At 45.0% G+C, this 27,464-nt stretch overlaps 1 protein-coding gene across 1 annotated transcript in view; it reads right to left on the bottom strand.

Annotated features, from left to right (window-relative positions):
* Positions 1–684: 684 nt before the first annotated feature.
* The window catches only part of FAM135B (family with sequence similarity 135 member B), a 141,444-nt gene continuing 114,664 nt past the window's right edge, over positions 685–27,464 (bottom strand). The window contains exons 10-20 of the mRNA XM_083450395.1: positions 19,261–19,416; positions 18,117–18,190; positions 15,431–15,585; positions 12,027–14,064; positions 11,279–11,445; positions 9,848–9,939; positions 7,767–7,864; positions 6,999–7,150; positions 5,973–6,083; positions 4,880–4,993; positions 685–1,532 (exon numbers count right to left, since the gene is read on the bottom strand). Coding sequence (XP_083306521.1) covers positions 1,327–1,532; positions 4,880–4,993; positions 5,973–6,083; positions 6,999–7,150; positions 7,767–7,864; positions 9,848–9,939; positions 11,279–11,445; positions 12,027–14,064; positions 15,431–15,585; positions 18,117–18,190; positions 19,261–19,416 — 3,363 coding nt within the window. The 3' untranslated portion in view covers positions 685–1,326. The remainder of the gene's footprint in view (positions 1,533–4,879; positions 4,994–5,972; positions 6,084–6,998; positions 7,151–7,766; positions 7,865–9,847; positions 9,940–11,278; positions 11,446–12,026; positions 14,065–15,430; positions 15,586–18,116; positions 18,191–19,260; positions 19,417–27,464) is intronic.

The following is a 27,464-nucleotide window of genomic DNA, read 5'->3' as shown; positions in this document are numbered from 1 at the left end:
TCCACTGCTGGAGGCAGCATGTCTTTGAAAGCCAGTTTCTGGAAATCGCAAGGGGAGACAAAGCTATTGCACTCATCCTCTCCTTGTATATTCCCCTTAGGCATCTGATTGGCTAGGATAGACTGCTGACCTCATCCAACAAGGCTCTTCAATCCTCCTACTATAAGAGGCACAGGAGAAAATTCTAGTTAACTTATCTCCCCACCAAAAATGAAGTCTGGTACCCAAGGTCACCCTGTTAATTTTCCCATGCCAAGTTATAGGCAGATGTTTTTTTTCCAATCACTGTCCCTGCATCTTTGACCACTGTTAGCATCTTTTAGCAACTTAGGGCAACCTGCGATGAACAAGGGAATAACTCTGCTGCTATTCATGTTGGAGAGAGTTTCTCCTCGAATACTGGAAGGAGTTAAAGGGTCCCTTGTCTGCGTCTTGAAGTGAGTGGATGAACTGTAGGCTCTGAATGCTGGAGGAGAGGCCTGGGTCTTGATCAGCCGAAGGAGTCGTTTTGGGGCGACATCCTTCAGTCCTTGCTCACTTCACAATACGTCCGCCATTGCCAGCCTGTGTTCTAGTGCCTTCAAAGCTTCTCCAGAGTCCCTTAAAACAGATTGCTTGCCACAAGGAAAGCCCCTACCCACCAAAATTTGGGACACCACAACAGATTAGTTCGAAGTCAGCGACTAGACATTGCAGAGATAATTTTATTACACTTTGCGGCCTTCAGAACTGGAGTTTTCCACACATTTGCGAGTTTTCTTCTTAACTTCCCCTGCCAAACAAATAAATAAAGTGCTGTAATCCACAGATTCCCATTCCTATTTTCTGATTCACCACAAAGGAGAATTTAACCTGAGTTTACTTCTTTCTTCTTTTGTTGACCACACGAAACATGGAAAATCTACAAAACCAGACAAGTTTCTTCTTAAATAATAATTATTGACTCAGCTAAGGCAGTTTATGCCTAAGTGGATTTCTTAATGGTGGAAGGGAGAAAAAGATGTCAGTCCAGTGACCATTATAAAGGGGGCAGATCTATAATCACATCCTCAGGATTTTAAAAGCTTTTTTTTAGGAGGTTGGTGGTTAGATGAACAAAAAGAAAAAAGACGGAATAACATGTATATGTTTACATCTTCCAAAAAGCACCAATTTTTGGCCCTTTGAATACCTTATTACCAAAGCACTTTGATTCCTCTCCCCAAGCCACTAGGGTGTGCCATAAGCATATTCTGTTTGTTTCCAGAAACGAAGCACTCTCTTGGCCCAGAAAGTCTTTGCAATTCAATATGCAAGGCTCCCTTTGCTGCCCTGAGGCTCACAGTCTTATTTGAAGTAGTTGAGTCCTGCAACCAGGAAAAATTTCTCCAGGAAGAGTTCAGAATCCAGCACCGCGATGTGAGCTGCTCGCCCAATCAGGGTGTTGGCTGTGTTTGGCAAGGCGTGGAACACATCGTGGCGGATTAAAGTGCAATCCTTTGTCCCCACGACCGGCCGGAGGAGGTTGTTGATCATCTCGGCATAAACGGGACCTTGGAAAGTTGAAAAACATTATTATTATTATTATTATTATTATTATTTCCTCATTGTCTTCAATATTCATGGTGTATGAAGAGCACAAGATGAGCCTGCAGGACCAAGCCAGTGGCCCATCTCATACAGCATCCTGTGCTCTTTTTATAATATTTTTATTAACTTTCACCACGGAAAATGAGTAGAAGGGAAGGGTGGAAGGGGAAAGGGGGTATTGCACAACAGATATAGGGAATTTTATCCATATGTGGTGCATTTGTGAAAGGGAAAGAAAGTACTGGGATAAAGCTATAAATAGTAAAAATGAAATGCACAAATTTAAATTAGCAGTAGATCTGAAATTATGTTTGTTGAAGTATGAAAAATAGGCTAATCCTCCTAAGCTTCAAAGGCCAATTATGTATTTAATAGCTGCAGGCAAGGAAAATTTAATAGGAGACCTGAAAAAGCATATAGAGTTGGGATATAGCATGATTAGCCAAGTTAACTGTTTATCAAAAGGAAAACTGTAATTATGGACAATTTTGCAAATCATCACAACTGGTAATAAGAGTAGCTATCTCAATATTTCACTAATAATGATTGTGCCATATTTTAAGTCATTATACTTAAGAAGGAAGACTAATGAATACATAAATTAAAAGAAGTGGGGGTGATACTTGATGGTGGTTCAACCATCTTCTCCGAAGTCCAGCTGAGCTTTTGCTGTCATTGCAGAGGTGAAGGGCAGGTGATCCCCACTGCTATCTGTTCCTGGACTCTGAGAGGTGTTCCCCATCAATATAGGTTTTTCTGTGTAGTTCACTGCATTTGTGTAACTGCATTTGTGTAACTCAAAGATATGACCCTTCAGATGCTGTTGGTGTTACTATCTATAGCTCTATCTATCTATCTATCTATCTATCTGTCTATCTATACCTGAAGGAGCATCTCCACCTCCATCGTTGCCCAGACATTGAGGTCCACCTCCGAGGACCTTCAGGGCGGTTCCCTCACTGTGAGAAGTGAGGCTACAGGGAACCAGGCAGAGGGTCTTCTTGGCAGTGGCGCGCTCCCTCTGGAATGTCCTCCCATCAGATGTCAAGGAGATAAACAACTATCTGACTTTTAGAAGACAACTGAAGGCAGCCCTGTTCAGGGGAGTTTTTAATGTTTGATCTTTTATCGTGTTTTTAATATTCTATTGGGAGCTGCCCAGAGTGGCTGGGGAAACTCAGCCAGATGGGCGGGGTATAAATATTTATTTATTTATCCTCATCATCATCATTTACAGCTGCAATCAAAATTATTCAACACCCCCCCCCCCCATTGCAAATCAAGCTTATTATCAAAATTTACAGACTTTCAGCTGTTTGAAATGAGCAAATCAAACAAAAGCAATTGAAGTAGCTCAACACGACGGATGCTTCAAGTGGTGAAATTAAGCACACGTTGCCCATCAATATGTCCTTTCTATTGTGCATTCATGTTTTGCACTCATTGTGGTATCTGACTGGTTATAAGTGATCCAAATGCAGGTGCTGCCCCCTCCAACATAAATCCTGGCTACATACATGCTCCTGGAAAGGTCTCAAGGCAGACACACTGTAGAGTATCCCTTATCCTGTGTGACTAAGAATGTGGCCTTCCTGTGTTCCTGTGCTGTTTTTCCTGTTGCATTTCTTAGAGGCCTGCGTAGGTGAAAGTTCTCGCACAGTGCCTTCTGTACGACCCTGAATCGGAAAGCTCCAACTCTCTAAGTTGATGTCATGACCCTGTTATCTAACTACACACTTCCCCTGTTAAGTGCACTCTATATACCACCCTATCTATCATAGATTAGTATGTCCCTGTACTGTTTCTATCTAGTAAGATGTGTAATGCCTACATGTAACCCTATCATACGTGTATGTAATACGTACGATGCCTGTACGTACCCCACGTGTAACCAATCAGGACCAAGCACATATGCTGCAATGGGGGTAATATACAATAAAAGGGAGTCTCTTAGACTAGGTCGAGGAGATGCCTCCCACACGGACACCTTCGACTCGTCTGCCAGTTATTTCCAACCCAACAACACACCACTTTGTTTCCAACCAGTGCATGTCCTGTAGCTCCCTGCTGAAATCTTGTAACTTTTCACATCACAAATATTCCAATGTTTAGTTTTATCTGCTTTCTTTGTGCTGCAGTGTAGGAGTACCAGATGGCAATAATGTAATATCATTCAGGAAGTGTAGCAGAACAACTAATAAAGTGAATTTATGTGCAGGTAGTCCAGCATAAATCTACCACTAATAAACTATTGTTGTATCAATGGCATGCTGCAGAATATATCTGCAAAAAAACAACAAAACAAAATGGAAAACCCACCAGTCTAGAGGAGCCACAGCCCTTTCCCATTGGGTAAATGTCTCCTGTTTCCCAACTTAATCCATAGCTTCCTGTGCCCCTCTCCTTGGTTTGCTTGCTGAATTGGGAGATTAACAGGGTCTTCTTTTCCCATTCCAATCTGCTCTCTTTTTACCCCTAATACCACTCCTCAGGGGTATTATTTGCCTACATAAATCCATGTGCCTGTTTCTGAACATGGTGTGGTTTCAATGCTAAAAGGAGCTCTAAACACAGAAGCCAGGATACATGCAAGAATAGCAGTCTTGCATACAAATGGGGCACTTCTGAGCATTGAACTCAAAATCCCATCAGCACCAGGGAATGGTCAGGTATGGTAGGATCTGCAACTCAACCATACCTTGAGGGCCTCTAGCCCTGGTCTAATTCACATGGTCTTGCAATACACGATTGTTTGACTCAACTGGGATGAGTAGCAATCACCTTCAAGTGATCACCTGTGTGGCAGATGGCCTGGCTCCTCCTGAAGTTTCCCTGTACCATGTATGACTCAGATTTCAGATAGGAGTCTTAGATCTAACTGAAGATTCCTTCTTTTCTTTTGTCTCCTGATGTCCATTGATTAATGGAGATTATGGGCATCTGGAAACAGGGAAGTACAGTGGTACCTCGGGTTACATATGCTTCAGGTTACAGACTCTGCTAACCCAGAAATAGTGCTTCAGGTTAAGAACTTTGCTTCAGGATGAGAACAGAAATCGTGCTCCGGCGGCACGGCAGCAGCAGGAAACCCCATTAGCTAATTGGTGCTTCAGGTTAAGAACAGTTTCAGGTTAAGTACAGACCTCCGGAACGAATTAAGTACTTAACCCGAGGTACCACTGTATCTGTTTTCACACTGTATAAATCTACTATGAGTCTTATTAGGATATGCCCATCTAGAAATAAATCCATGCGCAGTTTGTTGTTGTTTTAAATACAGCCACTCTCTTAAGTCCACAAAGAAGCTCACCTGTCTGTCGGTCTTTCAGGGCCGATTTGCACATTTCTATTCTTGCAGAATGAAATGGTACATAGCGGTCTTGGGGAGAGGCCACCAGGACAACATTTTTGAAATACTGGAGACCTGTAAAAAGATGAAAGGAAAAAGGAAACAAGTGTGTGCATTAGAACAGCCTTCCTTAGATGAAATGCATGCTGGGTTGTGGAGCAAATTCTACCCACTATGAAGAAAACATCATACCATACAAAGAAAAAAAAAGTAAGTTTCATGGTAAGTTCTGGCACCCTCCTCTTTTTCTCTCTCTCTTTTTTAAAAAAATAATAGCACTGAGTAGCGGTGATATGGTTGAGGAGATTGTGTGGAATCTGAAGGGCCAGACAGAGAGGTCTAAAGGGTCTGCATTTGGTCTAAACCACTGAGCCTCTTAGGCTTGCCGATCAGAAGGTTGGCGGTTCGAATCTGCACAACGGGATGAGCTCCTGTTGCTCTGTTTCACCTCCTGCCAACATAGCAGTTCGAAAGCACGCCAGTGCAAGTTGATAAATAGGTACCACTGTGGTGCGAAGGTAAATGGCATTTCTGCGTGCTCTGGTTTCCATCACGGTGTCCTGTTGCGCCAGAAGCGGTTCAGTCATGCTGGCCACATGACCCGGAAAGCTTTCTGTGGACAAACGCCAGCTCCCTCGGCCTGAAAGCGAGATGAGCGCCACAACCCCATAGTCAACTTTGACTGGACTTAACCGTCCAGGGGTCCTTTACCTCTTTTTTACAGCATAGTAGCAGCCAGGGATGCCAACTTGAATAAAACATGGAGGAGCAGGTAAGCTCCAGGCCACATAAAATTGATCGCATGCCACAGTGCACACACACCATTTGAATGGCAATGCCCAGCAACTTTTGGGGTCCCCAGCTCCCTAAAATATTTTATTTGGAAGGGGGAGCGAAGGGACCTCAACCCCTAGCAGTTGGCTCCTATGGTAGCAGCCAAACAGGAAACCACTCTCTGTGAAATGGCCGTTTCCCCAAGTCAACTGGATTTCAAACAAGCAGATGAAGACACCACCACTTGCTAGAATAGAGGCTTTGATTTTAACTCACCCACCTGTTTTTTGGCTGAGCTGGTAGAGGAAACATTTCCGCAGATCTGCGTTGTCCCTGAAGGTCAGCTGCAAAAGTGACCCGGATTTTTTCAGCTTCTGCATGAGCCACAAGCCTAGAAAAAGCAATGGTGATTTGTGGGTTTCCAGGAGCACTTGCATGGGGTGAAGCCCAGCAAATCTACTGAGGGAGATCAATTCTGCATTAAACCTCAAAGCAGCTATTTCCAAGGAAGTCTGAGAACTACTGGGGGAAGCTGAGTGGCCTGGATCATTCAAAACTGAAGAAGTGCCCATCCATGCACACGATAGCCTATACCCAGAACAAACTTAGTTGGTCTCTAAGGTGCTACTGGGCAATTTTTAAGTTTTAATTTATTTATTCAAAACCAAAATGGTCATCTGAAAGTAATGTGATGGTAAGGGGCCTGGGTAGTTGCTGGTTGGCTGGCAGGCAAAGGGGCTTTTCAGGGCTTGTGTACTGGGAATTGTAACATGATGGGAGAGGTTTTTAGACAACCTCTAAACGTAGGTTAGGCCTATCTCCAGGTGTCTTGGACTACAGTTTCCATCACCCTCAACCAACTGGCCACGCTGCCACAGACTAATGGGAATCCAACAACATCTGGAGGGCCACAACTTCCTAGCCTTGGTTTATCAGCAATGGACATGCAAAGTCCACATGTTTATAAAGCATGTTCTTGGTTCATTTTGTGCATTTGGTGAGGTTGGTTGTTCTCTCTCTCTCTCTCTCTCTCTCTCTGTGTGTGTGTGTATGTGTGTGTGTGTGTGTGAGAGAGAGAGAGAGAGAGAGAGAGATCTCCAATAAAACTCAGAGTATACCCATTGAAACCAGAGCATGTCCACAGAAACCAATGGTCTTCAGTGAATTGGTTTCCGTGATTGTATAACATTCCTGGTTGGAGACACTCCTATGACATTTCATAGCATGGGGAAAGAAACATTAGACAGGATGTTAGAACCAGTCTCATACTTTCAGTGTTTCCCTTCAAACAGCCAGTAGCTCTTACCTGTACTAACCAAAGTACTGTTGTTGTAAAGCGTTCCCAGGTGAGGCCCAGAGAGGGAAAGGAAAGTATGCAGCTTATTGAGGTAATAGCGAAATCTGGGCCGGGTTAACACGGATCGGATGATGACGTTGCCAAGGGAGTGGCCGATGAAACTGTGGGGACACAATTTGTATCTATTTATTTAGAGAACACCTTCATTGCTCTGCATTCAAAGGAACCTCAAAGTGATGCACAAAAGCAGAAAGGGCCACCATTCAATATATTAACAACCAAACAGTAGCTGTAATGGTTCTAGGGGTTGCTCGTGCGTAAGCTTGTCCCAACGTCTGGCTGGGTTGCCTGAGTGAACCTTTCCTGTCTGGGCAGCCACTCGCCCGTGGCTGTCTCAATCGCTGGCAGAATCCGTCAGTGGGCGTTTCTTAAACTTCTTCCAGCAAAGAAGTTCTTTGACGCCCAGTCTCCGCCTAATCTCCCTGCACAGAAGCCTTCTGCGCAAGGAGGGCGTGGGCAGCAGAGGACCCCTTCTCTCCCCGCTGGTCCCCGGCAAGGAGTCATGGGATCGCCTCGCCGCTTCCCCCATCTCCCCCCCTTCTCCACTGGAGCTACGCTGATTCTCTCCCCCAGAAGATGGGCTGCCCCTCCCACTCCCGGGACGCTCTCTGGGATCCCTTCGGAGTTTGCTCTCTGCCTCGGACACTGATGGCAGTTCCCTGACAGTAGCCTATGAAAATGACGTCACCCTGATCCACAGTTGCCACTGCTATTTACCTTATTCGCGATATCGACAAGTTGTACAGCTGAATGTGCTGAATTATTTCATCCAGCAAACGGTCGGTCATTGTATCGAAATCTGCAAATGTGTCCGTCTGTTAAATCAAGAGAAAAACAGTTGGTAGTACCCTTCCGAGTTTTCATATATAAACCATATATTTGAAATGATTAACAAAAGAAGTTTGAGGATATTTAAAAGAAGAGTACACCTGCCCACGGCATGCCATGCATTTCAGAGGCCCCTTCTGTTGGCTCTGCAACTGGTGTTGGGTGTGTGGTAGGGATGATAAAGAAATTCAATCTGGCTTTCATGTTAATGAGAAACTACCTAATTCGCACAGTCCCTGCTCCTGCCAATTTAGCAGTTCGAAAGCACGTCAAAGTGCAAGTAGATAAATAGGTACCACTCTGGTGGGAAGGTAAACGGCATTTCCATGTGCTGCTCTGGTTCGCCAGAAGTGGCTTAGTCATGCTGGCCACATGACCCGGAAGCTGTACACCGGCTCCCTCGGCCAGTAAAAAGAGATGAGCGCTGCAACCCCAGAGTCGGCCACAACAGGACCTAATGGTCAGGGGTCCCTTTACCTTTACCTAATTTGCAGTTCCCAAACCAGTATGCAAATCTAAACACAACTTCTCTGAATATTGCAGTGCAGCTCTCCAACCCAACCACACATACAAAATTGTATGCATTGGGGTACACAACTGTTAGCCTGTATTGGCATAATCTTACCCATGTCTATTCAAATGTAAGCACCCCTGTGTTCAATGGGAGTTATTCACATGTGACTATAATAGCAGGGATGGTGGACCTCAAGTAAGCAGATCAAATGTGACCTCTGTCTGTCCCCTGGAAATTTCCCCAGACACACTCACTTTCCTAAGGCCATGTCTTCCATTGGCTTGGCTTTGCGTCTTCCATGAATGTTTTTGCCCAGCAGGGAATTGTACTTGCATTCTGACAATTCCTCTTACTAGTCTGGATGGAGGCTAAAGAAAGCTGCGCAAAAATTGGCCTACTGCACAAAATTAAAATTTGCATTAATTTTTCTATCCACTTTTGCCTCTCACCTAACCCACCACTCGCATGCAACCTCTGGAAGGTAGGTCAGAAGGGAAGGTGGAAAAGGGTTAGAGGATCACAGCCTCAGTCAATATTCCAGTCTCATCCTTAATTTCTGGCCTTCACTGGCATGGCTCAGAGCTGAAGGGTTGGTGATGAAGCCCTTCCAATGCTCTGTAAGCTTCCTACTGCTACTTTTACTACCACTTTAAGTCCAGCTGCATTTGGCACCAGCTCTATGAAACCATCAGATGGTTAATGTTGACCGCAAAGCTACCACAAAGTTGCATTGTTGCAACATAGTTCTGATATTTTGTGGTTGAATAGTTATAATTAGTACCCATTGAGGGCCAGCAATGTGTAGTTATGCAAATGCTAAGCCATGCATTCTGTTGTTGCTTGTAATAAACAGAAAGGGAATGATGGAGGAACGGAATTCAGAGGGATGAGGATGGCAAATGGCACTTTTTCTCTGGAGCTGTGCTGTTTTGTAATCCCATCAGCTCTGCATCAGATTCAAAACTAATGAGATGCCAGGGAAATAATCATCAAATGCTGGGACAAAGATTCAAGGGAAACATATCCAGTAATTAATGCTTCTTTTTGTGTGAGAGAGAAAATCCATCTTGCTAATTGCCACTCGTTCCAAAGAAAAACACGAGCACATCCAATTTGCAATATTGCCTTCCACTAAACATGCTCGTAAACTTAAATATAGACTCTGGCCTGTTTGTTTTGCCTGCACTGATAATTAATGGTTTTCTCTGAAACTTACTATCTTCCATTTTATCTTCATGGGAGGATGTGCTTAATCACAGAGGACATATATAAAAAACCACATGGGTCTTCCTTCATAAGAAGGAGTGTCCCTTGAGCTCCAATGTATTTGTAATTATTTTCTGCGGCTTTGTGTTCCATTTTTTAAATTGTGGTATCATTAACTGTGTCGAATGCATCATTATGAGATGGAAACTTGAGGTACAAACCTTGAAGAAGTAAGAAATGAGCAACGTACCTGGTTCCTTTCTGACATCAAGAAGTCAAGCTTTCCCCCGGGGAGACCCAGTTCGATGAAAGTTTTTACCAGCCGTAGATCTGCACTGTTACCTTGAGGGGGAAGAAATTGCTTTTCTAAGACACGGGTTCCATGCTGAAGGACATCATCCACCCATCTCTCATCCTGCTTCCTGGGGAGGGGGGCTGACAATGACGGCCTGGTATGTCTCTTTCCAGAGCAAACGTGAGTGGAATCTTCTGATGATGAGTCCATGTGTCTAGGCTGGCCACTTTGCATGACTTTGCATTCCCGCTCTCACTGTGGGCATATCCTGAGGAGGTGGGAAGTGACTTGTGTTCCAGTGATATGGCTGTGATGCCCCCAGTGTGAATGTAGTGCCTCATCTAAAATGGCAATTCATTTTCAGGACAATTTTCATCCTATCAAACTTTGACCCAGTGTGTTGAACCCAAGGTGAAATGTTCTGGAAGGCATTCAAGCACCGTATTGGTGGCCAAGGTAACTCCAAACTAACTGGAAGTTGTTGCAAGAATGAGCTCATATGTGTATATTTATTTGCTTTGGTATATGCTACTTGGTTTACTTTGATGCTATCTGGGGACCTTGGGATACGGAGTTCTAGGCCCAGAGTGGAGAAGCTTTGAGTAGCTGCTACCTATGGCCTCACCAGCCAGGTGTGATAGGAGGTTCTAGGTAAAGTGATGCATGCTGCTTTGTGCATAAAGGTTGTATGAATGTTTACTCGGGTGCGGACATGTCATGATGCAGAGAGGGCTCTGTTGTTGTTGTTTTAATTGCTGTTATTTTTTACCTATGTCATTTTAAACCGTGATATTAATGCTGTATTCTTAGTTTTAGATCTTGATTTATGTGGAAATTGTTTTCCATTTGGTTGTGTATTTTTTTGATGTGGTTTATTTATTGTTTATGACTTTTATAATTATGTAAATCTTGTCATGTTGTAAGCCACCTTGAGCATTGTTTTTAACTGTGGCAAGGCGGCATGCAGATAAAATGATGATGGTGACCTCTCACGGTTGCAGTGTCCATCCTATGTCTTTAAAGGCAGTGAGGCTCTGCACACTGTGTTGTAAGCTTATAAAGCACTAGAACTAGAACTAGCACTAGAACTAGAACTCTTTCTGAAATCCTTATTTGGTATCCCTGCATCAAACTACTCATACATGCCCTCCTTGAGGCCTGTGGTTCAGAACACCCATGACTTTGTGAAAGTTCTGAAGCACTGAGTTACTTCCCAGAGGAGGCTGGGATTTACAGTCCAACCCAAGTTTGAAGACCCCCTAACCATGGTCTTTATGACTAGCTTAACTGCAGCTGTCTGCTTTCACATCACACACAATTATGTATTGTGTGAACACTGTATATTCAGAATGCCCAGTTATCCCCTCATCGCCTCTTTGGCCTTACCATCTAGTCCATGGACACAGACTACTAGGTGAATCCCATCTTCAAAATTTTCTTCCTCTTCCTCTGGTGGGAAATATGGGATATCAGAAGCGAGTGCAGTTAAGTCACTGTACAGAAATCCTTCAATCTTCAGCTCTTTTTTAAATTTTTCTTTGGCCTGATGAAAACTGGAGAATACACTAATTAATCAATGATTGAGATGGGCATTCAACAACATGTGACTTTTCAACCATTGTATTCAAAGGGCTGGGGCCACTGCAGCTGGTAGACCAGTTGTGGAAGGATAACCAAATTCAGATTTTCAAATCTCAACCCAAATGCCAGCCATACAGTCTCCAGTGATGTAGGCCTGGGCTGGGGGACCTTTTTGGCCCATTGGGACAGATCTGTATCTCCCACACCCCAGTAGGACAATTTTGACAGGTGATTGGAACCACCCACCTGTCAATCATATGACATCATGTTGACATACAGTGTGCTCCCACCGCTGGTTTGGCAAGCAGTGTAAATATGGCATTAGCCACAATCCATAGCTATTCTATATGTATCTCATGAAATGTTGCATTTTCATGAGCTTCCCCCAAAACCACCTTCAATCCAAATTGCAAAAAGAATGACCTAGCTGAGCTTCAGAGCTTCCTGAACCCCAGCTGCTGGTGTAAACAGAAGTACCAAATCAACCCACCAAATCCAGGAAATTGCAGCCAATAGTACATGTGGGGAATGAAAAGCCCTTGGACCTACTTACCTAAGCATCCTTTCATTGGCCTCCCCATCCACATCACTGGACTCACAGGAGATGACCCCAAAGGAGCCTACTGGTTGGTGAGTAATTGGAGAAGTGACCTGCTTGGAGGAGAAGCCAGCCACTGGCGGGTTCTCTTTGAGGACTGAAGAAAAAGGAAGGCAGGTGGCTGTGCAAGAAACAGATAAGTTGACCACCTCAATAGCCTTTTTGCTCTCGAGCGCCAGTGCCCCTGGAGCCACTGAATGGAAGCTTGTGCTGTTTGCCGCCATTTTGAACTCTCGGTTTTCTGGTTCTGCACAGTAGGATCCACAGCCTGGTCTGTTATCCAGATCAATTTCTTGTAAGTTGGGTATTTCTCCACCACATATTGCTACTTTGCCATTGGCAAGAGAACTGCCATGGGGACCCTTTGCAGAGACAGGTTCAGGTACCACCTCTGACGAAACTGTGCTAGTATAGTCTGGCGTGTGGCCCTCATGGTGTGAAAAAACCTCAACGTTTGTGGAATACGAACCATGGACTGTGTGCAAATTTACCTCCTCCTCAAACACATCAAGAGGAGTGGTGTTGGTGTCCAAATAGTCACCAACCCTTCCCAAGCAGATCTCCTCTGTTCTCTTTGGCAGCTGGCTTTCAACTGTGTCATCTAGATTTTCATTTTGCATTAGAAACACAGCTTCTCCTGTGGCTTCCAAGCCACATTCCACCTCTGAAAAGCCCTCGGCAGCTTCTGGTAAGTGAGGACTGTCAACATTTTCTTCAAAGGCAGATTTGGGGTGTTCCATGGTAGCAAATGAAAGTGGCAACCCACCATTTTCTCTGTCATTCCGGCACATGGAAACGTTTTCTGCTAGGGCCATGCTGGTGCTCCCTATTTCCACGTATTGCCCCTCTGCAGTGTCCAATATAGTTTTTGCATGTTTTGATATATCCATGTCATCAACAGGCTCCTCAGGGCTACTGATCTGAGGAGCTGAGATAGATTTCGTCAGCTTATTGGGCTCCACCTCCCGCTCTTCCTCCTCATAGGGCAAGGAGCTGATTGAGGTGAGAGAGGCTTGGATGCCACTGGGCAAGCTGGTATTGCTTTCTGTGTGCCCTCCCTCCAGAGAGTTACGGTGAATCGCATGCCTTCTGACGAGCTGGTGAAGAATCTCCCGGTCGCTGGGTAACTCCAAAGCCTTACTCCGTGCATCAGACCAAGCTACTGAACTAGGCTCGCTTTCGATCCCTGAGTCTGAGATTAGTGATGAAGATCTCTTAATGACCCCTGATGTCAAGCTGAACTCCTCACACTCCTGCGCTCTTTGCTGCTTAATCTCCTCAGCGTCTTTTATCTGGTTCTGTGAACCCAAATCATCACTTACGTCAAATGTCCTCAAGGATGGCAGTGTTGACTCACAACTCTGATCGGCTGGTTTCTCATGGGCAGTTCCTTCATCAAATAGGAGTTTGTCTGGAGTGAGAGTAGACCCACAACCATCCCCTGAAGATGCTTGGCTCAATTCAATCTCATTCAAAAGTTTGTGTTGTCCACATGTGCCACCATCATACTGGGCAGTCATGACTAGCATTGGTTCTCCTTGGTGGTCATTATTACACACTGGGCTTATGTCCAAATAAGCAGCCTCCGGTGAAAGTCTATCACTCATATTTTCTGAAAGCTCCATTGGTGTCTTAAGGCTTTCTGTATTATCTTTCAGGAGTTCTGATTGCAAACCAGAAATCATATTGCTAGCCAGATCTGACTCATCCCCATGGGACTGGGCATCTCCATTCATTGTGTGTACCTGAGTTGTGGGGTGATCCTTGAGACTCTCAACCATACAGGAATCTCCTTTTGGATAGCTGCGACCATACACTGATTTCCCATTTATCCTATCTGTATGGATGATGAAAGGGACATTGTTCCTGAAGTCTCCCTTTGCTAAAGCAGTGTCATCATTTGAAGGAGGATCCTCATTTTTTCCTATTAAGTCCACTTGTGATTTGCCAGCAGCAGAAACAACATAGTCCGGCAAGCTGTCCAAGCTCTGAACTGAGAGAGAGAGAGAGAGAGAGAGAGAGAGAGAGAGAGAGAGAGAGAGAATACCCACTGATTATTATAGCAACACTAGAAACTAATTGTTTCAGTAAAATTACCAGCTTGATTCAAAAAACAGTTTTATTGAGTTACAATATATAACAGTTGGGATGCAGGTGGCATTGTGGTCTAAACCATGGAGCCTCTTGGGTCGGCAGTTCAAATCCCCACAACGGAGTGAGCTCTCATTGCTCTGTCCCAGCTCCTGCCAACCTAGCAGTTTGAAAGCATGCCAGTGCAAGTAGATAAATAGGTACTGCTGTGGTGGGAAGGTAAAAGACGTTTCCGTGCGCTCTGGTTTCTGTCACGGTGTTCCATTGTGCCAGAAGTGGTTTAGTCATGCTGGCCACATGACCTGGAAAGCTGTCTGTAGACAAACGCCAGCTCCCTCGGCCTGAAAGTGAGATGAGCGCTGCAACCCCATAAATGCCTTTGACTGGACTTCACCATCCAGGAGTTCTTTACCTCCTTTTATATAACAATTACAAAAAAGAATGATACAAAAAGGGGAAGAGTTGGGATTCTACAGCATTCTTGTGGCATCCCCTGCAGTACAGTGCCCAGGGTCAATCAATCAATCAATCAGTAGCTGAACTGGGTTCCACACAATCACAGAAAAAAGTCACAGAAACGAAGTCACAAGCCACAGTCACACACAAAAAAACCCCACAAACAAAAATGACAAAAACAAAAACAAAAAACAAAAGAACCAAATATAAGCTCCAAATATCACCTCTGTGTTGCGTGGGTGCCTGGGACAACCTCAGAATGGAAGAGGAAGTCTCTGAGAGAGCCAGTGTGGTGAGAGCCAGTGTGGTGTAGTGGTTAAGAGCGGTAGTCTCGTAATCTGGGTAACCGGGTTCGCGTCTCCGCTCCTCCACATGCAGCTGCTGGGTGACCTTGGGCCAGTCACAGTCTCTCAGCCCCACTCACAGAGTGTTTGTTGTGGGGGAGGAAGGGAAAGGAGAATGTTAGCCGCTTTGAGACTCCTTAAAGGGAGTGAAAGGCGGGATATCAAATCCAAACTCTTCTTCTTCTTCTTCTTCATTAGCAGTGGGGGGACTCAATTTACAAACAGAACACACAGAGAAAGGAAGAGGAGCAGTCTAGGACTCAAAATGGAGCACGTTCAGCTTCCGAAAAAGAGTTAGAAAACCAGAACACCTACTTCTGGTTTTGCAGCATTTGGGTTCCAAGTTGTTTGTGAACTAAGCTGTTCAGAAACCGGGGTACCACTGTACTTGTAAAACCAAATAAAAATTATTTCAAAAAGAAAGCAAAGTTCCCAAGGAGGAGCTCCAAAGCTCAGTTTACTACCCACCTTTGTAGGGGAAATCAACATATCTGTCTTCAAAAATAATTGGCAGCGTGCCCCAGTCTCCATCAATGTCTAGGCACTCTACTGGCAGGGGCGGCATGCTGGTGAGGTACTCGGAGTTCCGGACTTCTGATGAGATTTGGTTGTGATGCTGGATGCTGTTTGGAAGAAACGGAAGGGTAACTTTTCCCTGGTGTAGAGTTTCCCCACTTCCAGTTCCATTGGACTGAGTTCCCGCCCCCTGGAGAGTTTGCCACAATCACCAGCAACAACCCACTTGAACTAATCATGAAACTCCATCTAAATCAGGGGTGGGCATTTTTCAGTCTGGGGGCTGCATTCCATTCCAGGCAACCTCGTGAGGGCCATGTGGACAGGACCATATGAAAAAGTGGGTGGAGCAACGAATGGAAACTTTACATCGGAATGGTAGGCTAGTTTCCATACCCCTGTGCTCCACCCAAGTGAAAGAAAGAACAAACACATTTCAGCAGGGTAAAACATTCTGGGTATGAAGCAGTCAGTGAGGGATGTGGCCTAAGGAAAGCTCCAAGGGCCAGACTAGAGGGGACCGGAGGGTCATCTTGGCCCCTAGGCTTGAGGTTCCCTACCCCTGCTGGCTTTATTTCTGTAACCAAACAAACAAACCCCTGTGTTGCAAAGAGAACGTCAGCAATGTCTAGGCAACACGATGACCATATGCATACGTAATAGACAATCTTTAGAGAATTCCTTCAAACCATAAGAAGCATAAAATGAAATCTTTAGTCTCAAAGTCTCTGAAAATCTTTAAATGAAGTGAGGTACCAAACATTGTACGATGAAAGACAAGCTGTGAAGCTTTGTGTATTCAGCAAATATGATGTCCAACACTGAACAGTGATTCCAGATATTGACTGTTTCGTAGAATTCTTCGTCAGCGTGGTAGGAGGATATAGAATTGCTTCATAATCTTATTTCGAATGAATGTATGTAAATAAAAATATCAAATGCTGTGGAACAGTGCTCATGTAAAGGTAAAGGTAAAGGGACCCCTGACCATTAGGTCCAGTCATGGCCGACTCTGGGGTTGCGGTGCTCATCTCGCTTTATTGGCCGAGGGAGCTGGTGTACAGCTTCCGGGTCATGTGGCCAGCATGACTAAGCCACTTCTGGCGAACCAGAGCAGTGCACGGAAATGCCATTTACCTTCCTGCCGGAGCAGTACCTATTTATCTACTTGCACTTTGTCGTGCTTTCAAACTGCTAGGTTGGCAGGAGCAGGTACCAAGCAATGGGAGCTCACACCGTTGCGGGGATTAGAACTGCCGATCTTCTGATCGGCAAGTCCTAGGCTCTGTGGTTTAACCCACAGCGCCACCCGCTGCTTATTCCACAGCATTTGTATTCTTATGGCTTTACTTCTGTGACAGATCCTCTCCTTACACCAAACACTCATTCTATGCCCTACTTGAGACACAGATGTGTGCCAGCCCATGTCTTTAGAACTGGGGGAGGAAAAGGAGAATATCTCGCCTCTCAGGGTGGGATATGTTATATGGTGACTTGAGACAGTGCCTTCTTCATGGTGGCCCCCAATTACACTGGAAGGTATCACTACACTGGAGGTGCCCACTACACCTCCAACATTTCTCCGATCAAAATAGGGATGGCCTATTCCATAACAACAATAATTTTACTATTTATACCTTTCCCATCTGACTGGGTTGCCGCAGCCGCTCTGGGCAGCTTCAGACAAATATAAAAGCACAATAAAACATTCACTATACAGGGCTGCCTTCAGATGGCTTGGGGGTCGGATAACTCTATACCCCCAACTTTCCTCCGGTGTAAATAGGGATATTCTACCATTTCCTCCAACATTTCTCCAGTGTGAATAGGGATGTCCTAAGGAAAAGCGGGACATTCCGGGATCAAATCAGAAACCGGGATGGCTTCTGTAAATCTGGGACTGTCCCTAGAAAACTAGGGCACTTGGGAGTGTCTGCAACTTCCATTATCCTTGCTGTCAGCTTTCTGAGAATGATAGGAGTTCGAGTCCTACAATGTGTAGGCAGCACCATGTTGGCAAACCCTGAACAAAGACATGTATTTATTATCTGAAACTCAAAGGGAGGTCGCATCTGAATATGGAAGCCCCACTTAGCTTAGCTGCCAGAACTAAGAGCGTTAGACCGAACCACCCCCCATGTAATTGATCTGATCACAGAAGCACCCCCTGGCAAAATGACAATAAGCAACTGTTGGCCACAGAAGAAAGAGAGATTGATTCTGCCAGTATCTCTCTTTGAAATCTCTGGTTTTTATTGTGCAACATTTTCTAATTCTAAACTAAAAACTAGGCTGACCACCCTGCTGGGACGTGCTTCTGTAAATCTGGGACTGTCCCTGGAAAACTGGGACACTGGAGGAAAGTGCATATATTATGTTTTCTATGGGTTGGAAGACACCATGTGTGGGCTTGACCTCCCAAAATCAGCATTGCAGTATATTAGGATGCGATGCTGTACCTACCTTCCAGGGAATAAGTCCCATTTAGTGCCACGGAGCCTACTACTAGGTAGCTATGCCCAGAATTGCATGGTCACATAAGTGTGTCATATTTTTCTTTTAATAAATGAGAAAATAAATGTCATTAAATTATATAACACCACAGTCAAAAGGTAGAAATGCATCAAAAATTACATACAGGCTTTCCTGGAAAGTCACAACGGCAGGCTTTTGATGCTCAGCATGAAAGAAAGCTTCAGAGAATCTTCTTACCTGGCAAAGAAAAACATGTTAGAAGGTATATCACCTTCAAAACATAGTCTATAATCTATGTCTATTTGTATATTGTCTACATAACAGGCCACGGCATCTGACATTCCTGGAATCAGAGTCAGCAGTACATTTAAAAAGGCCTCAGAAGTTTGGGGCGCAAAGAAAATATATCTTGGCTTGTTCGGAAAGTGAGTCCAGAAGTTGTGCTGACTACAAGAAAATAGATATTAGGAACTCCACAATGTAGGGATCAACCCAGTTAAACGCATTTTGGCAGGAGGGAGGAAGAAAATGTCTGGAAGTGTGCATTTTGAAGAATTCGTGCTTTAAAATATGTATTTAAATGCACATTTTTGGGGTGTGTGGATGCAAAAAAAGTGTGAAAATGGGACAGAGCAGGACAGATTTATAGGTGAACCTATGTGAAGGTGACATAAACTGGGTATAACTCATTCCTGTGATGGAGCCAAACATAAGCAAATTTAGTATGCCACTCTTGGGTGCTCCACAATCAGATATCCCAGCTTTCCACACTTTCTGGAAGTATCCTTGGGGAAGATGCCAGAATGCCAAATCATCTCCTTTTTGGGAAACTTGTGGGAGTGGAATAGTAAAATGAAAGAACACAGACATTCACACCCACTGCATAATTTTACAAGATTCAAAGACACCCACATGGATGTCACCAAAATTCTGCTTTCCCTTCCATAATTTTTGGGGAGATTTTCTTTCCGAGACCCTCCTGACAGCAAATGACAAAATAAAATGGGGGTTTAAGGGCAGGTTTGCATCTAAACGAACAAATAAGATTGAAATCAGCATTTTATTGAAAATGTGGTAGCACTTCCGTTTATTGTCATTATTACTGGTCACATCGTCCAAAACAACTCAATGCAATCTTGGTTATGCTAAATGTTAGGAAATTCATGAAATTTGGGAACCCCTAAAGATGCACAAAACAATTCTGCAATGTCCTTAAAAATGAGTGGGATTGCCTGTAGCCTTCAATTGTATCAGGTTGTTCCTCCAAGTAGGGTTCAGATGCCCTAAATGGCATCTTGCAAGGTTACCCTCAGCGTGTGATGTTCCTGAACGAGATAGGCTGTGACATCTGGGTGCAGGGTTACAAACTCCAGAAACTGGGTCCAGAGAGCCAAAAGGTGGGAGCAGAGCCAAGTGAGGTCTTTGCTGATCTGCTCTGCTATCTTTTCTGGATTGTTCAGCATCTGGAAGGGTACAAAGTAGATATTGTCAAGGCAAACTAGTGACAATGACCTTTGAATTGGTTTTTATTTTATTTCATTTTGCAAAAGGTCAAACATCTGAATAAGCCTGGAGGAGACCCAAAATGATTCAGAACAGAACAGAACAGCCGTATCTCTTGTACATGAGTCTCCAGTTGCGTTTTTTCAGGATATTGAACGCGGCAAACCTGGAAGTATATACTTCTGGGTTTCGCCGCCTGTGCATGCACAGAAGCGCTCCATCATTCCACAAGTCTGCGCAGAAGCAGTGCTCTAGTTGCAGACTTTTTGGGGTGAAAATGGCACCCTGGAACAGATCGAGTCCATAACCTAATTGGGTTCCAACTATGGGAAATGAACTTAGGCAAAACAACACAAGAAGAGTTCTGCTACATTAGGCCACAAACCCATCTAATATGGCATCCAGTTTTTCACAGTGATCAACCATTTGCCTATGAAGCAGCTGACACAAGCAGGACACGGGTTCTAAAAGATCTACATTGGCTCCCAGTGCATTTCCAAACACAATCAAAGTGTTGGTGCTGACCCTTAAAGCCCTAAATGGCATTGGCCCTGTTTACCTGAAGGAGTGTCTCCACCTTACTGTGCAGCCCAGACACTGACATTCATCTCAGAAGGCCTTCTGGAAGTTCCCTCATTGTGAGAAGCAAAGCTACAGGGAACCAGGCAGACGGCCTTCTAGGTAGTGGCACTGCCCTGTGGAACACCCTCCCATCAGATGTCAAGGAGATAAACAACTTTCCATAGACATCTGAAGGCAGTCTTGTATCAGGAGACTTCTAATGCCTGATGTTTTTTCTGTTGGAAGCCACCCAGAGTGGCTGGCGCAACTCAGTCAGATGGGTGGGGTACAAGTAAATCATCATCATCATCATCATCATCTTAACAATGTGCAATAGTACCCTGTCCTCTTGTGACTCCTAGCAGCTGGTGTTCAGAGACATTATGACCCCTAACACCTTTGAATTAGGGGGCAATCTTTTGCCAATATGCACCAAGATAAGGAGTTCAGGATTCCCAGCTCAGGTAGGCTTAGCCAGCATTTAAGTCCTCATCCCCAGCTAGTAGAAGACATTAAAACAGTTTGAGTGTATTGTGCATATTAAGGAAGCTATGTTGAAATTTTGCAACTTTTATCAAGGCTCTTTTCTCACCCTTGTAGAATTGATCATAAAATTGTAGAGTTGGATGGGACACAAAGGGTCTTCTATTCCAACTCTCTAATTCGTCTGGTAATTTCCTTGGTATTTCGTGTATCTTGAAAGACAACTCAGTGTGAAACTCAATGTTGGCAACGTGAGGTAAAGAAGCCTATACTGGAAATGTTGCTAAGCACTTTTTCCTCACTCAGAGTTCCTCAGTCGTTTCCTCCTGGAAGGGGCTTCAAATTCTCCTGAAAAATTTGCTTCTTGCCGAGTTCAACTCAATCTTGCTCTGGATTTGATGGCATCTGTGTCCTGGCCCCTCTCCTTCCCTATTTCCAGCTTCTTCAAATGAACATTACTCATGAGCATCAATCTAGACTGAGCTTCTGACAAGGATAATGGGAGTAGTAAAATATTCAAACTGTTTTGCGAGTCTAGTTCAGGGAACGGATTTCAGCTGACAGCGAAAGATGGGGCGATTTATGGCAAATATCTTTTACAGAGGCTGAGATCCAGAGTTTCTCCTGCTGGCGAGAGGCTATTCTGTGCAGTGTTGACAGGATGAGATGCTCCTACCAGATGAAGGTGGGTATGGGACAATTTACAACCATTTCCCTTTCTCCCTCCAGATCTTTATGCTCCCCCAAATTCTGCTTGGTGGGGGTTGGGAACCCCTTCAAAGCAACATGAGATGCAATACATGTGGGAATGTTCAGGATGGCAGGAGAAGATATATTGTTTGTTAATATCCTTCCTAACTTGCGCTAGCAAGTTCCTTTATGTAGCACAGTTACATTCCCCCTTTTTATATGCACAGCAGATAGCTGGTTGCAGGCTTAAGCAAGCCTCTCACTATTATACAATTCAATCTGCCTCATGAGCCAACAGTGTGACGCGGCAGCTAAAAAAGCCAATGCAATTCTGGGCTGCATCAATAGGAGTATAGCATCTAGATCAAGGGAAGTAATAGTGCCACTGTATTCTGCTCTGGTCAGACCTCACCTGGAGTACTGTGTCCAGTTCTGGGCACCACAGTTCAAGAAGGACACTGACAAACTGGAACGTGTCCAGAGGAGGGCAACCAAAATGGTCAAAGGCCTGGAAACGATGCCTTATGAGGAACGGCTAAGGGAGCTGGGCATGTTTAGCCTGGAGAAGAGGAGGTTAAGGGGTGATATGATAGCCATGTTCAAATATATAAAAGGATGTCACATAGAGGAGGGAGAAAGGTTGTTTTCTGCTGCTCCAGAGAAGCTGACACGGAGCAATGGATCCAAACTACAAGAAAGAAGATTCCACCTAAACATTAGGAAGAACTTCCTGACAGTAAGAGCTGTTCGACAGTGGAATTTGCTGCCAAGGAGTGTGGTGGAGTCTCCTTCTTTGGAGGTCTTTAAGCAGAGGCTTGACAACCATATGTCAGGAGTGCTCTGATGGTGTTTCCTGCTTGGCAGGGGGTTGGACTCGATGGCCCTTGTGGTCTCTTCCAACTCTATGATTCTAGGTTGAATTGTACGTTCCTTGTAAGTTCCCTTGAATCCCTCTTAAAAGAATAAAGACGAAACAATCTTATTCAAAGTCAACAAAAGAATTTCACTCACATCAGTTCACAGTTGGATTCCTGAACGCAGACTTAGTTACAAATATGTACATGTGGATCTACCACATATGAGGGAATAATCCCAGTGCTTCTGCTAGCTGAGAGCTAGCAGAGCAGTCCTAGCCAGAAGCTGGTCAAACAAAGAAGGAAGTCAAAAAGAGAAAGGTGTGCTGCGTGACTCATCCTTTTGTTACCTGGACAGGTTAGGTCACACCCACCTTCTATCACATGCAAAAGGAAGGATGTTCCAGCCAGGAGGAACAGGAAGTTTCGACTGGCTGGACCAAACATACCACGGCATGTCTTCTCTAGCATTGCAAGGAATGTTGCACCAGTAGGTTTCCTTGTTGGAACTCAGAGTTGCCCCTAATGCTACTATTCTGCTGAAACTGCCTGTGGACAACTAAGTGTTCTTTCCTATGGACTGCAAAAATAGAAACAACAGACATCTCTTGTTGTCAATTATACATTGTCCGCTAGATGGTGCTGCTCCATCTACAATGTTTTTTTAAAAAACCCGCTAACACGCCAAACTTTTTCTGATGCATCTGCAATATTTCCCTTGTTTGTTCCTCCAAGCATTTCCCAGCAGGGTGGTCAGCCTAGTTTTTAGTTTAGAATTAGAAAATGCCGCACGATAAAAATCAGAGATTCCAAACAGAGATACTGGCAGAATAAATCTCTCTTTGTTCTGTGGCCAACCGTTGCTTATTATCATTTTGCTGGGGGTGGTGGGGATAATTCAATGTGGTCTCTTCTTTGGGGGTTCTCTTCTGCAGCCAAAAACTGTGGAAGTGGCAAATTCCCCAGATCTGATCAATTACACAGAGAACAGATCAGTCAAATGCTCTCAGCTATGGCAGCGAAATGGGGCTTCAATATTCAGATGCAACATACCTCTGAGTATCAGATAATAAAATGCATGTCTTAGTTCAGGGTTTGCCAACATAGTGCTGCCTGTACATTGTAGGACTCCAACTCCTATCACCCCAGAAAGCTGAGAGCAAGGATGATGGTCTAAAACAGCCTTTCTAAATTTGTGGGTCCCCAGATGTTGAACTACAACTCCCATCATCCCTAGCTAGAAGGGCCAGAGCTCAGGGATGATGCGAGTTGTAGTCCAACAACATCTGGGGACCCGCAGGTTTAGAACTGCTGGTCTAAAAGAATCTGAAGGGAACCTCACTAGCTTCCTTTCTAGAATAATAAACTCCACTTGCTTCAAACACCAGGGATTAGCAAGAGATTCCATCCTTCTACATGCAGTGGACTTCAGCTTTGGCCTTGAAAATCAGCTAGAAGCAAGCAAAGCATAGTTTTGGTCTCCCCAGTAACCTTTTAACCCAGCTTGAATTGGGGACAAGCATAAACATTCAACCTTTCTTCTATTTTTCAACCTTCCGGACTAATCACCTATAAACGATGCACTGCAATGGTCAGCAAAAGCTACCATGAGACTGCCAGCACCCAACTCCCATATTTTGTGACCTTGTCCTGTCCTAAAAATTGTACTGGGCAGCAAAGTAAGCTAGAAAAACCCCAGACATCCCCCTCCTTACCCGGGTTAGGTAAAGGTAAAGGACTCCTGGACGGTTAAGTTCAGTCAAAGGGGCAGGGGGCACTGTGGTCTAAACCACAGAGCCTTTTGGGCTTGCTGATTGGGCGGTTGGTGGTTCAAATCCCTGCAACGGAGTGAGCTCCTGTTGCTCTGTCCCAGCTCCTGCCAACCTAGCAGTTAGAAAGCACGCCAGTGCAAGTAGATAAATAGGTATTGCTGTGGTGGGAAGGTAAACGGCATTTCTGTGCACTCTGGTTTCCATCATGGTGTCCTGTTGCAACAGAAGCGGTTTAGTCATGCGGGCCACATGACCCAGAAAACTGTATTTTCGACCTGAAAAATAAGATGAGCGCTGCAACCCCACAGTTGCCTTTGACTGGACTTAAGCGTCCAGGGGTCCTTTACCTTTACTTTTTACCCTGGTTACCAAAAGGAGGTAATAGCACATTGTCATAGGGAACAGGGAACACTGATAGCCAATAGAATCATGGTAAAGTCCAACCTAGACAGCATTTTAAAAAGTAGAGACATCACCTTGCCAACAAAGGTCCGTATAGTAAAAGCTATGGTTTTCCCAGTAGTGATGTATGGAAGTGAGAGCTGGACCATAAAGAAGGCTGATCGCCGAAGAATTGACGCTTTTGAATTATGGTGCTGGAGGAAACTCTTGACAGTCCCATGGACTGCAAGAAGTCCCATGGACTGCAAGAAGATCAAATGCATCCATTCTTAAGGAAATCAGCCCTGAGTGCTCACTGGAAGGACAGATCGTGAAGCTGAGGCTCCAATACTTTGGCCACCTCATGAGAAGAGAAGACTCACTGGAAAAGACCCTGATGTTGGGAAAGATGGAGGGCACAAGGAGAAAGGGACGACAGAGGACGAGATGGTTAGACAGTGTTCTCGAAGCTACAAACATGAATCTGACCAAACTGCGGGAGGCAGTGGAAGACAGGAGTGCCTGGCGTGCTCTGGTCCATGGGGTCACGAAGAGTCGGACACGACTGAACGACTAAACAACAACAACAAAAGTCAAACCAATGTATTTGAAAAGCCACTTCCGAACTCGAGAGGAGGTGGAGTTGCGGGCTTCAAGCCCTCTCCACGTGCACGGAGGCTGGCTTTCAGCCTCCGCGTGATTGAGGAAACCCCCAGCCGCGTCATCCCCTGGCCAGCCAATCAGCTGGCTTAGGGAGGGCATGGTTTGCCCTCTATTATGCTGGCGCAGCCAGGGATCTCCCTCTTTTGCCGCCTCAGCTCAATGGGTTTCCCACCCTCCTGCCCTTTAGGTTTCTCCTTTGGACCTTGCTATGGACCTCGGTTGGTCGCCGTTAAGGGGCCTGGTAGGAATTTTTTCCATTTGGTAAATTGGCACCAGCCACTTGGTTTTTTGCCTACCTCGTAGCAAACCATCACAACTTCCTCGGCATTGATGGTTAGGCATTGGTAAGGGTATTTTTATGTAGATGAAGGGGGGAGAAAGCACCATCGCCTTCAACGTATATCAAGGGTAGTCTGGTAAAGGATTCTGGGGGGCGTGGCCCTGTCCGAAGCCTATGGAGGTGAGGGCCTAAGGCACGCCCCCAAGCGGAGACCCCGGCGGAGCTCCTAGTTGATGTGCATCAGCAGGACTCCCCCTACTGGTGGTTAACCCTTCCCGGACTTCAAGCAAACAGGCTAAAGCCGGATAGTCGGTTAGGACCAATCATAGAATCATAGAGTTGGAAGAGACCACAAGGGCCATCGAGTCCAACCCCCTGCCAAGCAGGAAACACCATCAGAGCACTCCTGACATATGGTTGTCAAGCCTCTGCTTAAAGACCTCCAAAGAAGGAGACTCCACCACACTCCTTGGCAGCAAATTCCACTGTCAAACAGCTCTTACTGTCAGGAAGTTCTTCCTAATGTTTAGGTGGAATCTTCTTTCTTGTAGTTTGGATCCATTGCTCTGTGTCTGCTTCTCTGGAGCAGCAGAAAACAACCTTTCTCCCTCCTCTATGTGACATCCTTTGATATATATAAACATGGCTATCATATCACCCCTTAACCTCCTCTTCTCCAGGCTAAACATGCCCAGCTCCCTTAGCCGTTCCTCATAAGGCATCGTTTCCAGGCCTTTGACCATTTTGGTTGCCCTCCTCTGGACATGTTCCAGTTTGTCAGTGTCCTTCTTGAACACTAAGCCTAAGCCAATACCGCTCACCACCTGTAACCAATAAAGTTGTGGCCATTTTTGCCCATTAACCTTAAATAGTCATGTCATGTGTCTTTATTTCCATCGGGGGGAGGCGGGAACTCACCACGCAATATATAAATCTCTGAATGTATAGGATTTGGAACTGGGTTCCCCTGAATCTTCTTACTGTACTCTGAATAAATCCCCTTTCTCCACCACTGGTGTGAATGCTTTCGACCTTCACCCCCAGCTTTGGACCTTTTCGTCCATAACATTGGCAGCCCAAGTATTCTGGAATACTCTCTCTGCTGAAATATGGAATGTCCCATTGGTAATGCCATTGCACCATCTTCTGAAGGTACACCTGTTTAAGCAAGCATTTTCCCGATCTCCTGAACCAAACTTCCTGTTTCAATGGCTGCTTTAACTCTTTTAACAGTTGTGATGTTTTAATGAGCTCTTGTATTGAACATTCTAAGTGCGGGTGGTTTATTGTAATCTTTCGAGGGGGTTGTTTTCTTGTGTATTTCAATTAAGTGTGTTAATATTTTCTTTTTGCAATTGCTTTTATACTTGTAAAACTATTTAGAAGACACCTTGGCAATTAAGTGGCACGTACATGAATAAATAATAATGCTAATACCCCTGCCTTAATCAAGTTCTTCGCTTTGGAACTGAGCATAATACTACCCAGCCATTCTTAGAACACCACAGGGCACCATAATGCCAGCCACAAGAAACATCACCAGTGATGGTCTCACAATAAGATCCCATATTTAGCAGATATTAGGCCAATTTGTCCACCCACAGAAAATACCATGCCTAAGAACAACTCTGCTGGATATTTCTTTTGAGTGGCTGTAGCCATCACTGTAGGGACGCAGGTGGCGCTGTGGTGTAAACCACTGAGCCTTTGGGGCTTGCCGATCGGAAGGTCGGAGGTTTGAATCCCCATGATGGGGTGAGCTCCCGTTACTCTGTCCCTGCTCCTGCCCACCTAGCAGTTCGAAAGCACGTCAAAGTTCAAGTAGATAAATAGGTACCGCTCTGGTGGGAAGGTAAACGGCGTTTCCGTGTGCTGCTCTGGTTTCGCCAGAAGCAGCTTAGTCATGCTCACCACATGACCCGGAAAAACTGCGGACAAACGTCGGCTCCCTCAGTCAGTAAAGTGAGGTGAGCGCCGCAACCCCAGAGTAGTTCGTGACTGAACTTAACTGTCAGGGGTCCTTTACCTTTTTCTTTTTAGCCATCATTGTAGCTATCATGTGGGAGTAATATTTATAAGATGAACCACTCTGTGTTGGGTGAAAGTATGTTGAGTTGTGTGCCTAAGTAAAGGTAAAGGTACCCCTGCCTGTACGGGCCAGTCTTGACAGACTCTAGGGTTGTGTGCCCATCTCAATCAAGAGCCCGGGGGCCAGCACTGTCCGGAGACACTTCTGGGTCACGTGGCCAGCGTGACATCGTTGCTCTGGTGAGCCAGAGCCGCACACGGAAACGCCATTTACCTTCCCGCTAGTAAGCAGTCCC

Source organism: Podarcis tiliguerta, assembly GCF_965153285.1.
Source record: "Podarcis tiliguerta genome assembly, chromosome: 7".
NCBI lineage: Eukaryota > Metazoa > Chordata > Lepidosauria > Squamata > Lacertidae > Podarcis > Podarcis tiliguerta.
This window is presented reverse-complemented; position numbering and strand designations above follow the sequence as displayed.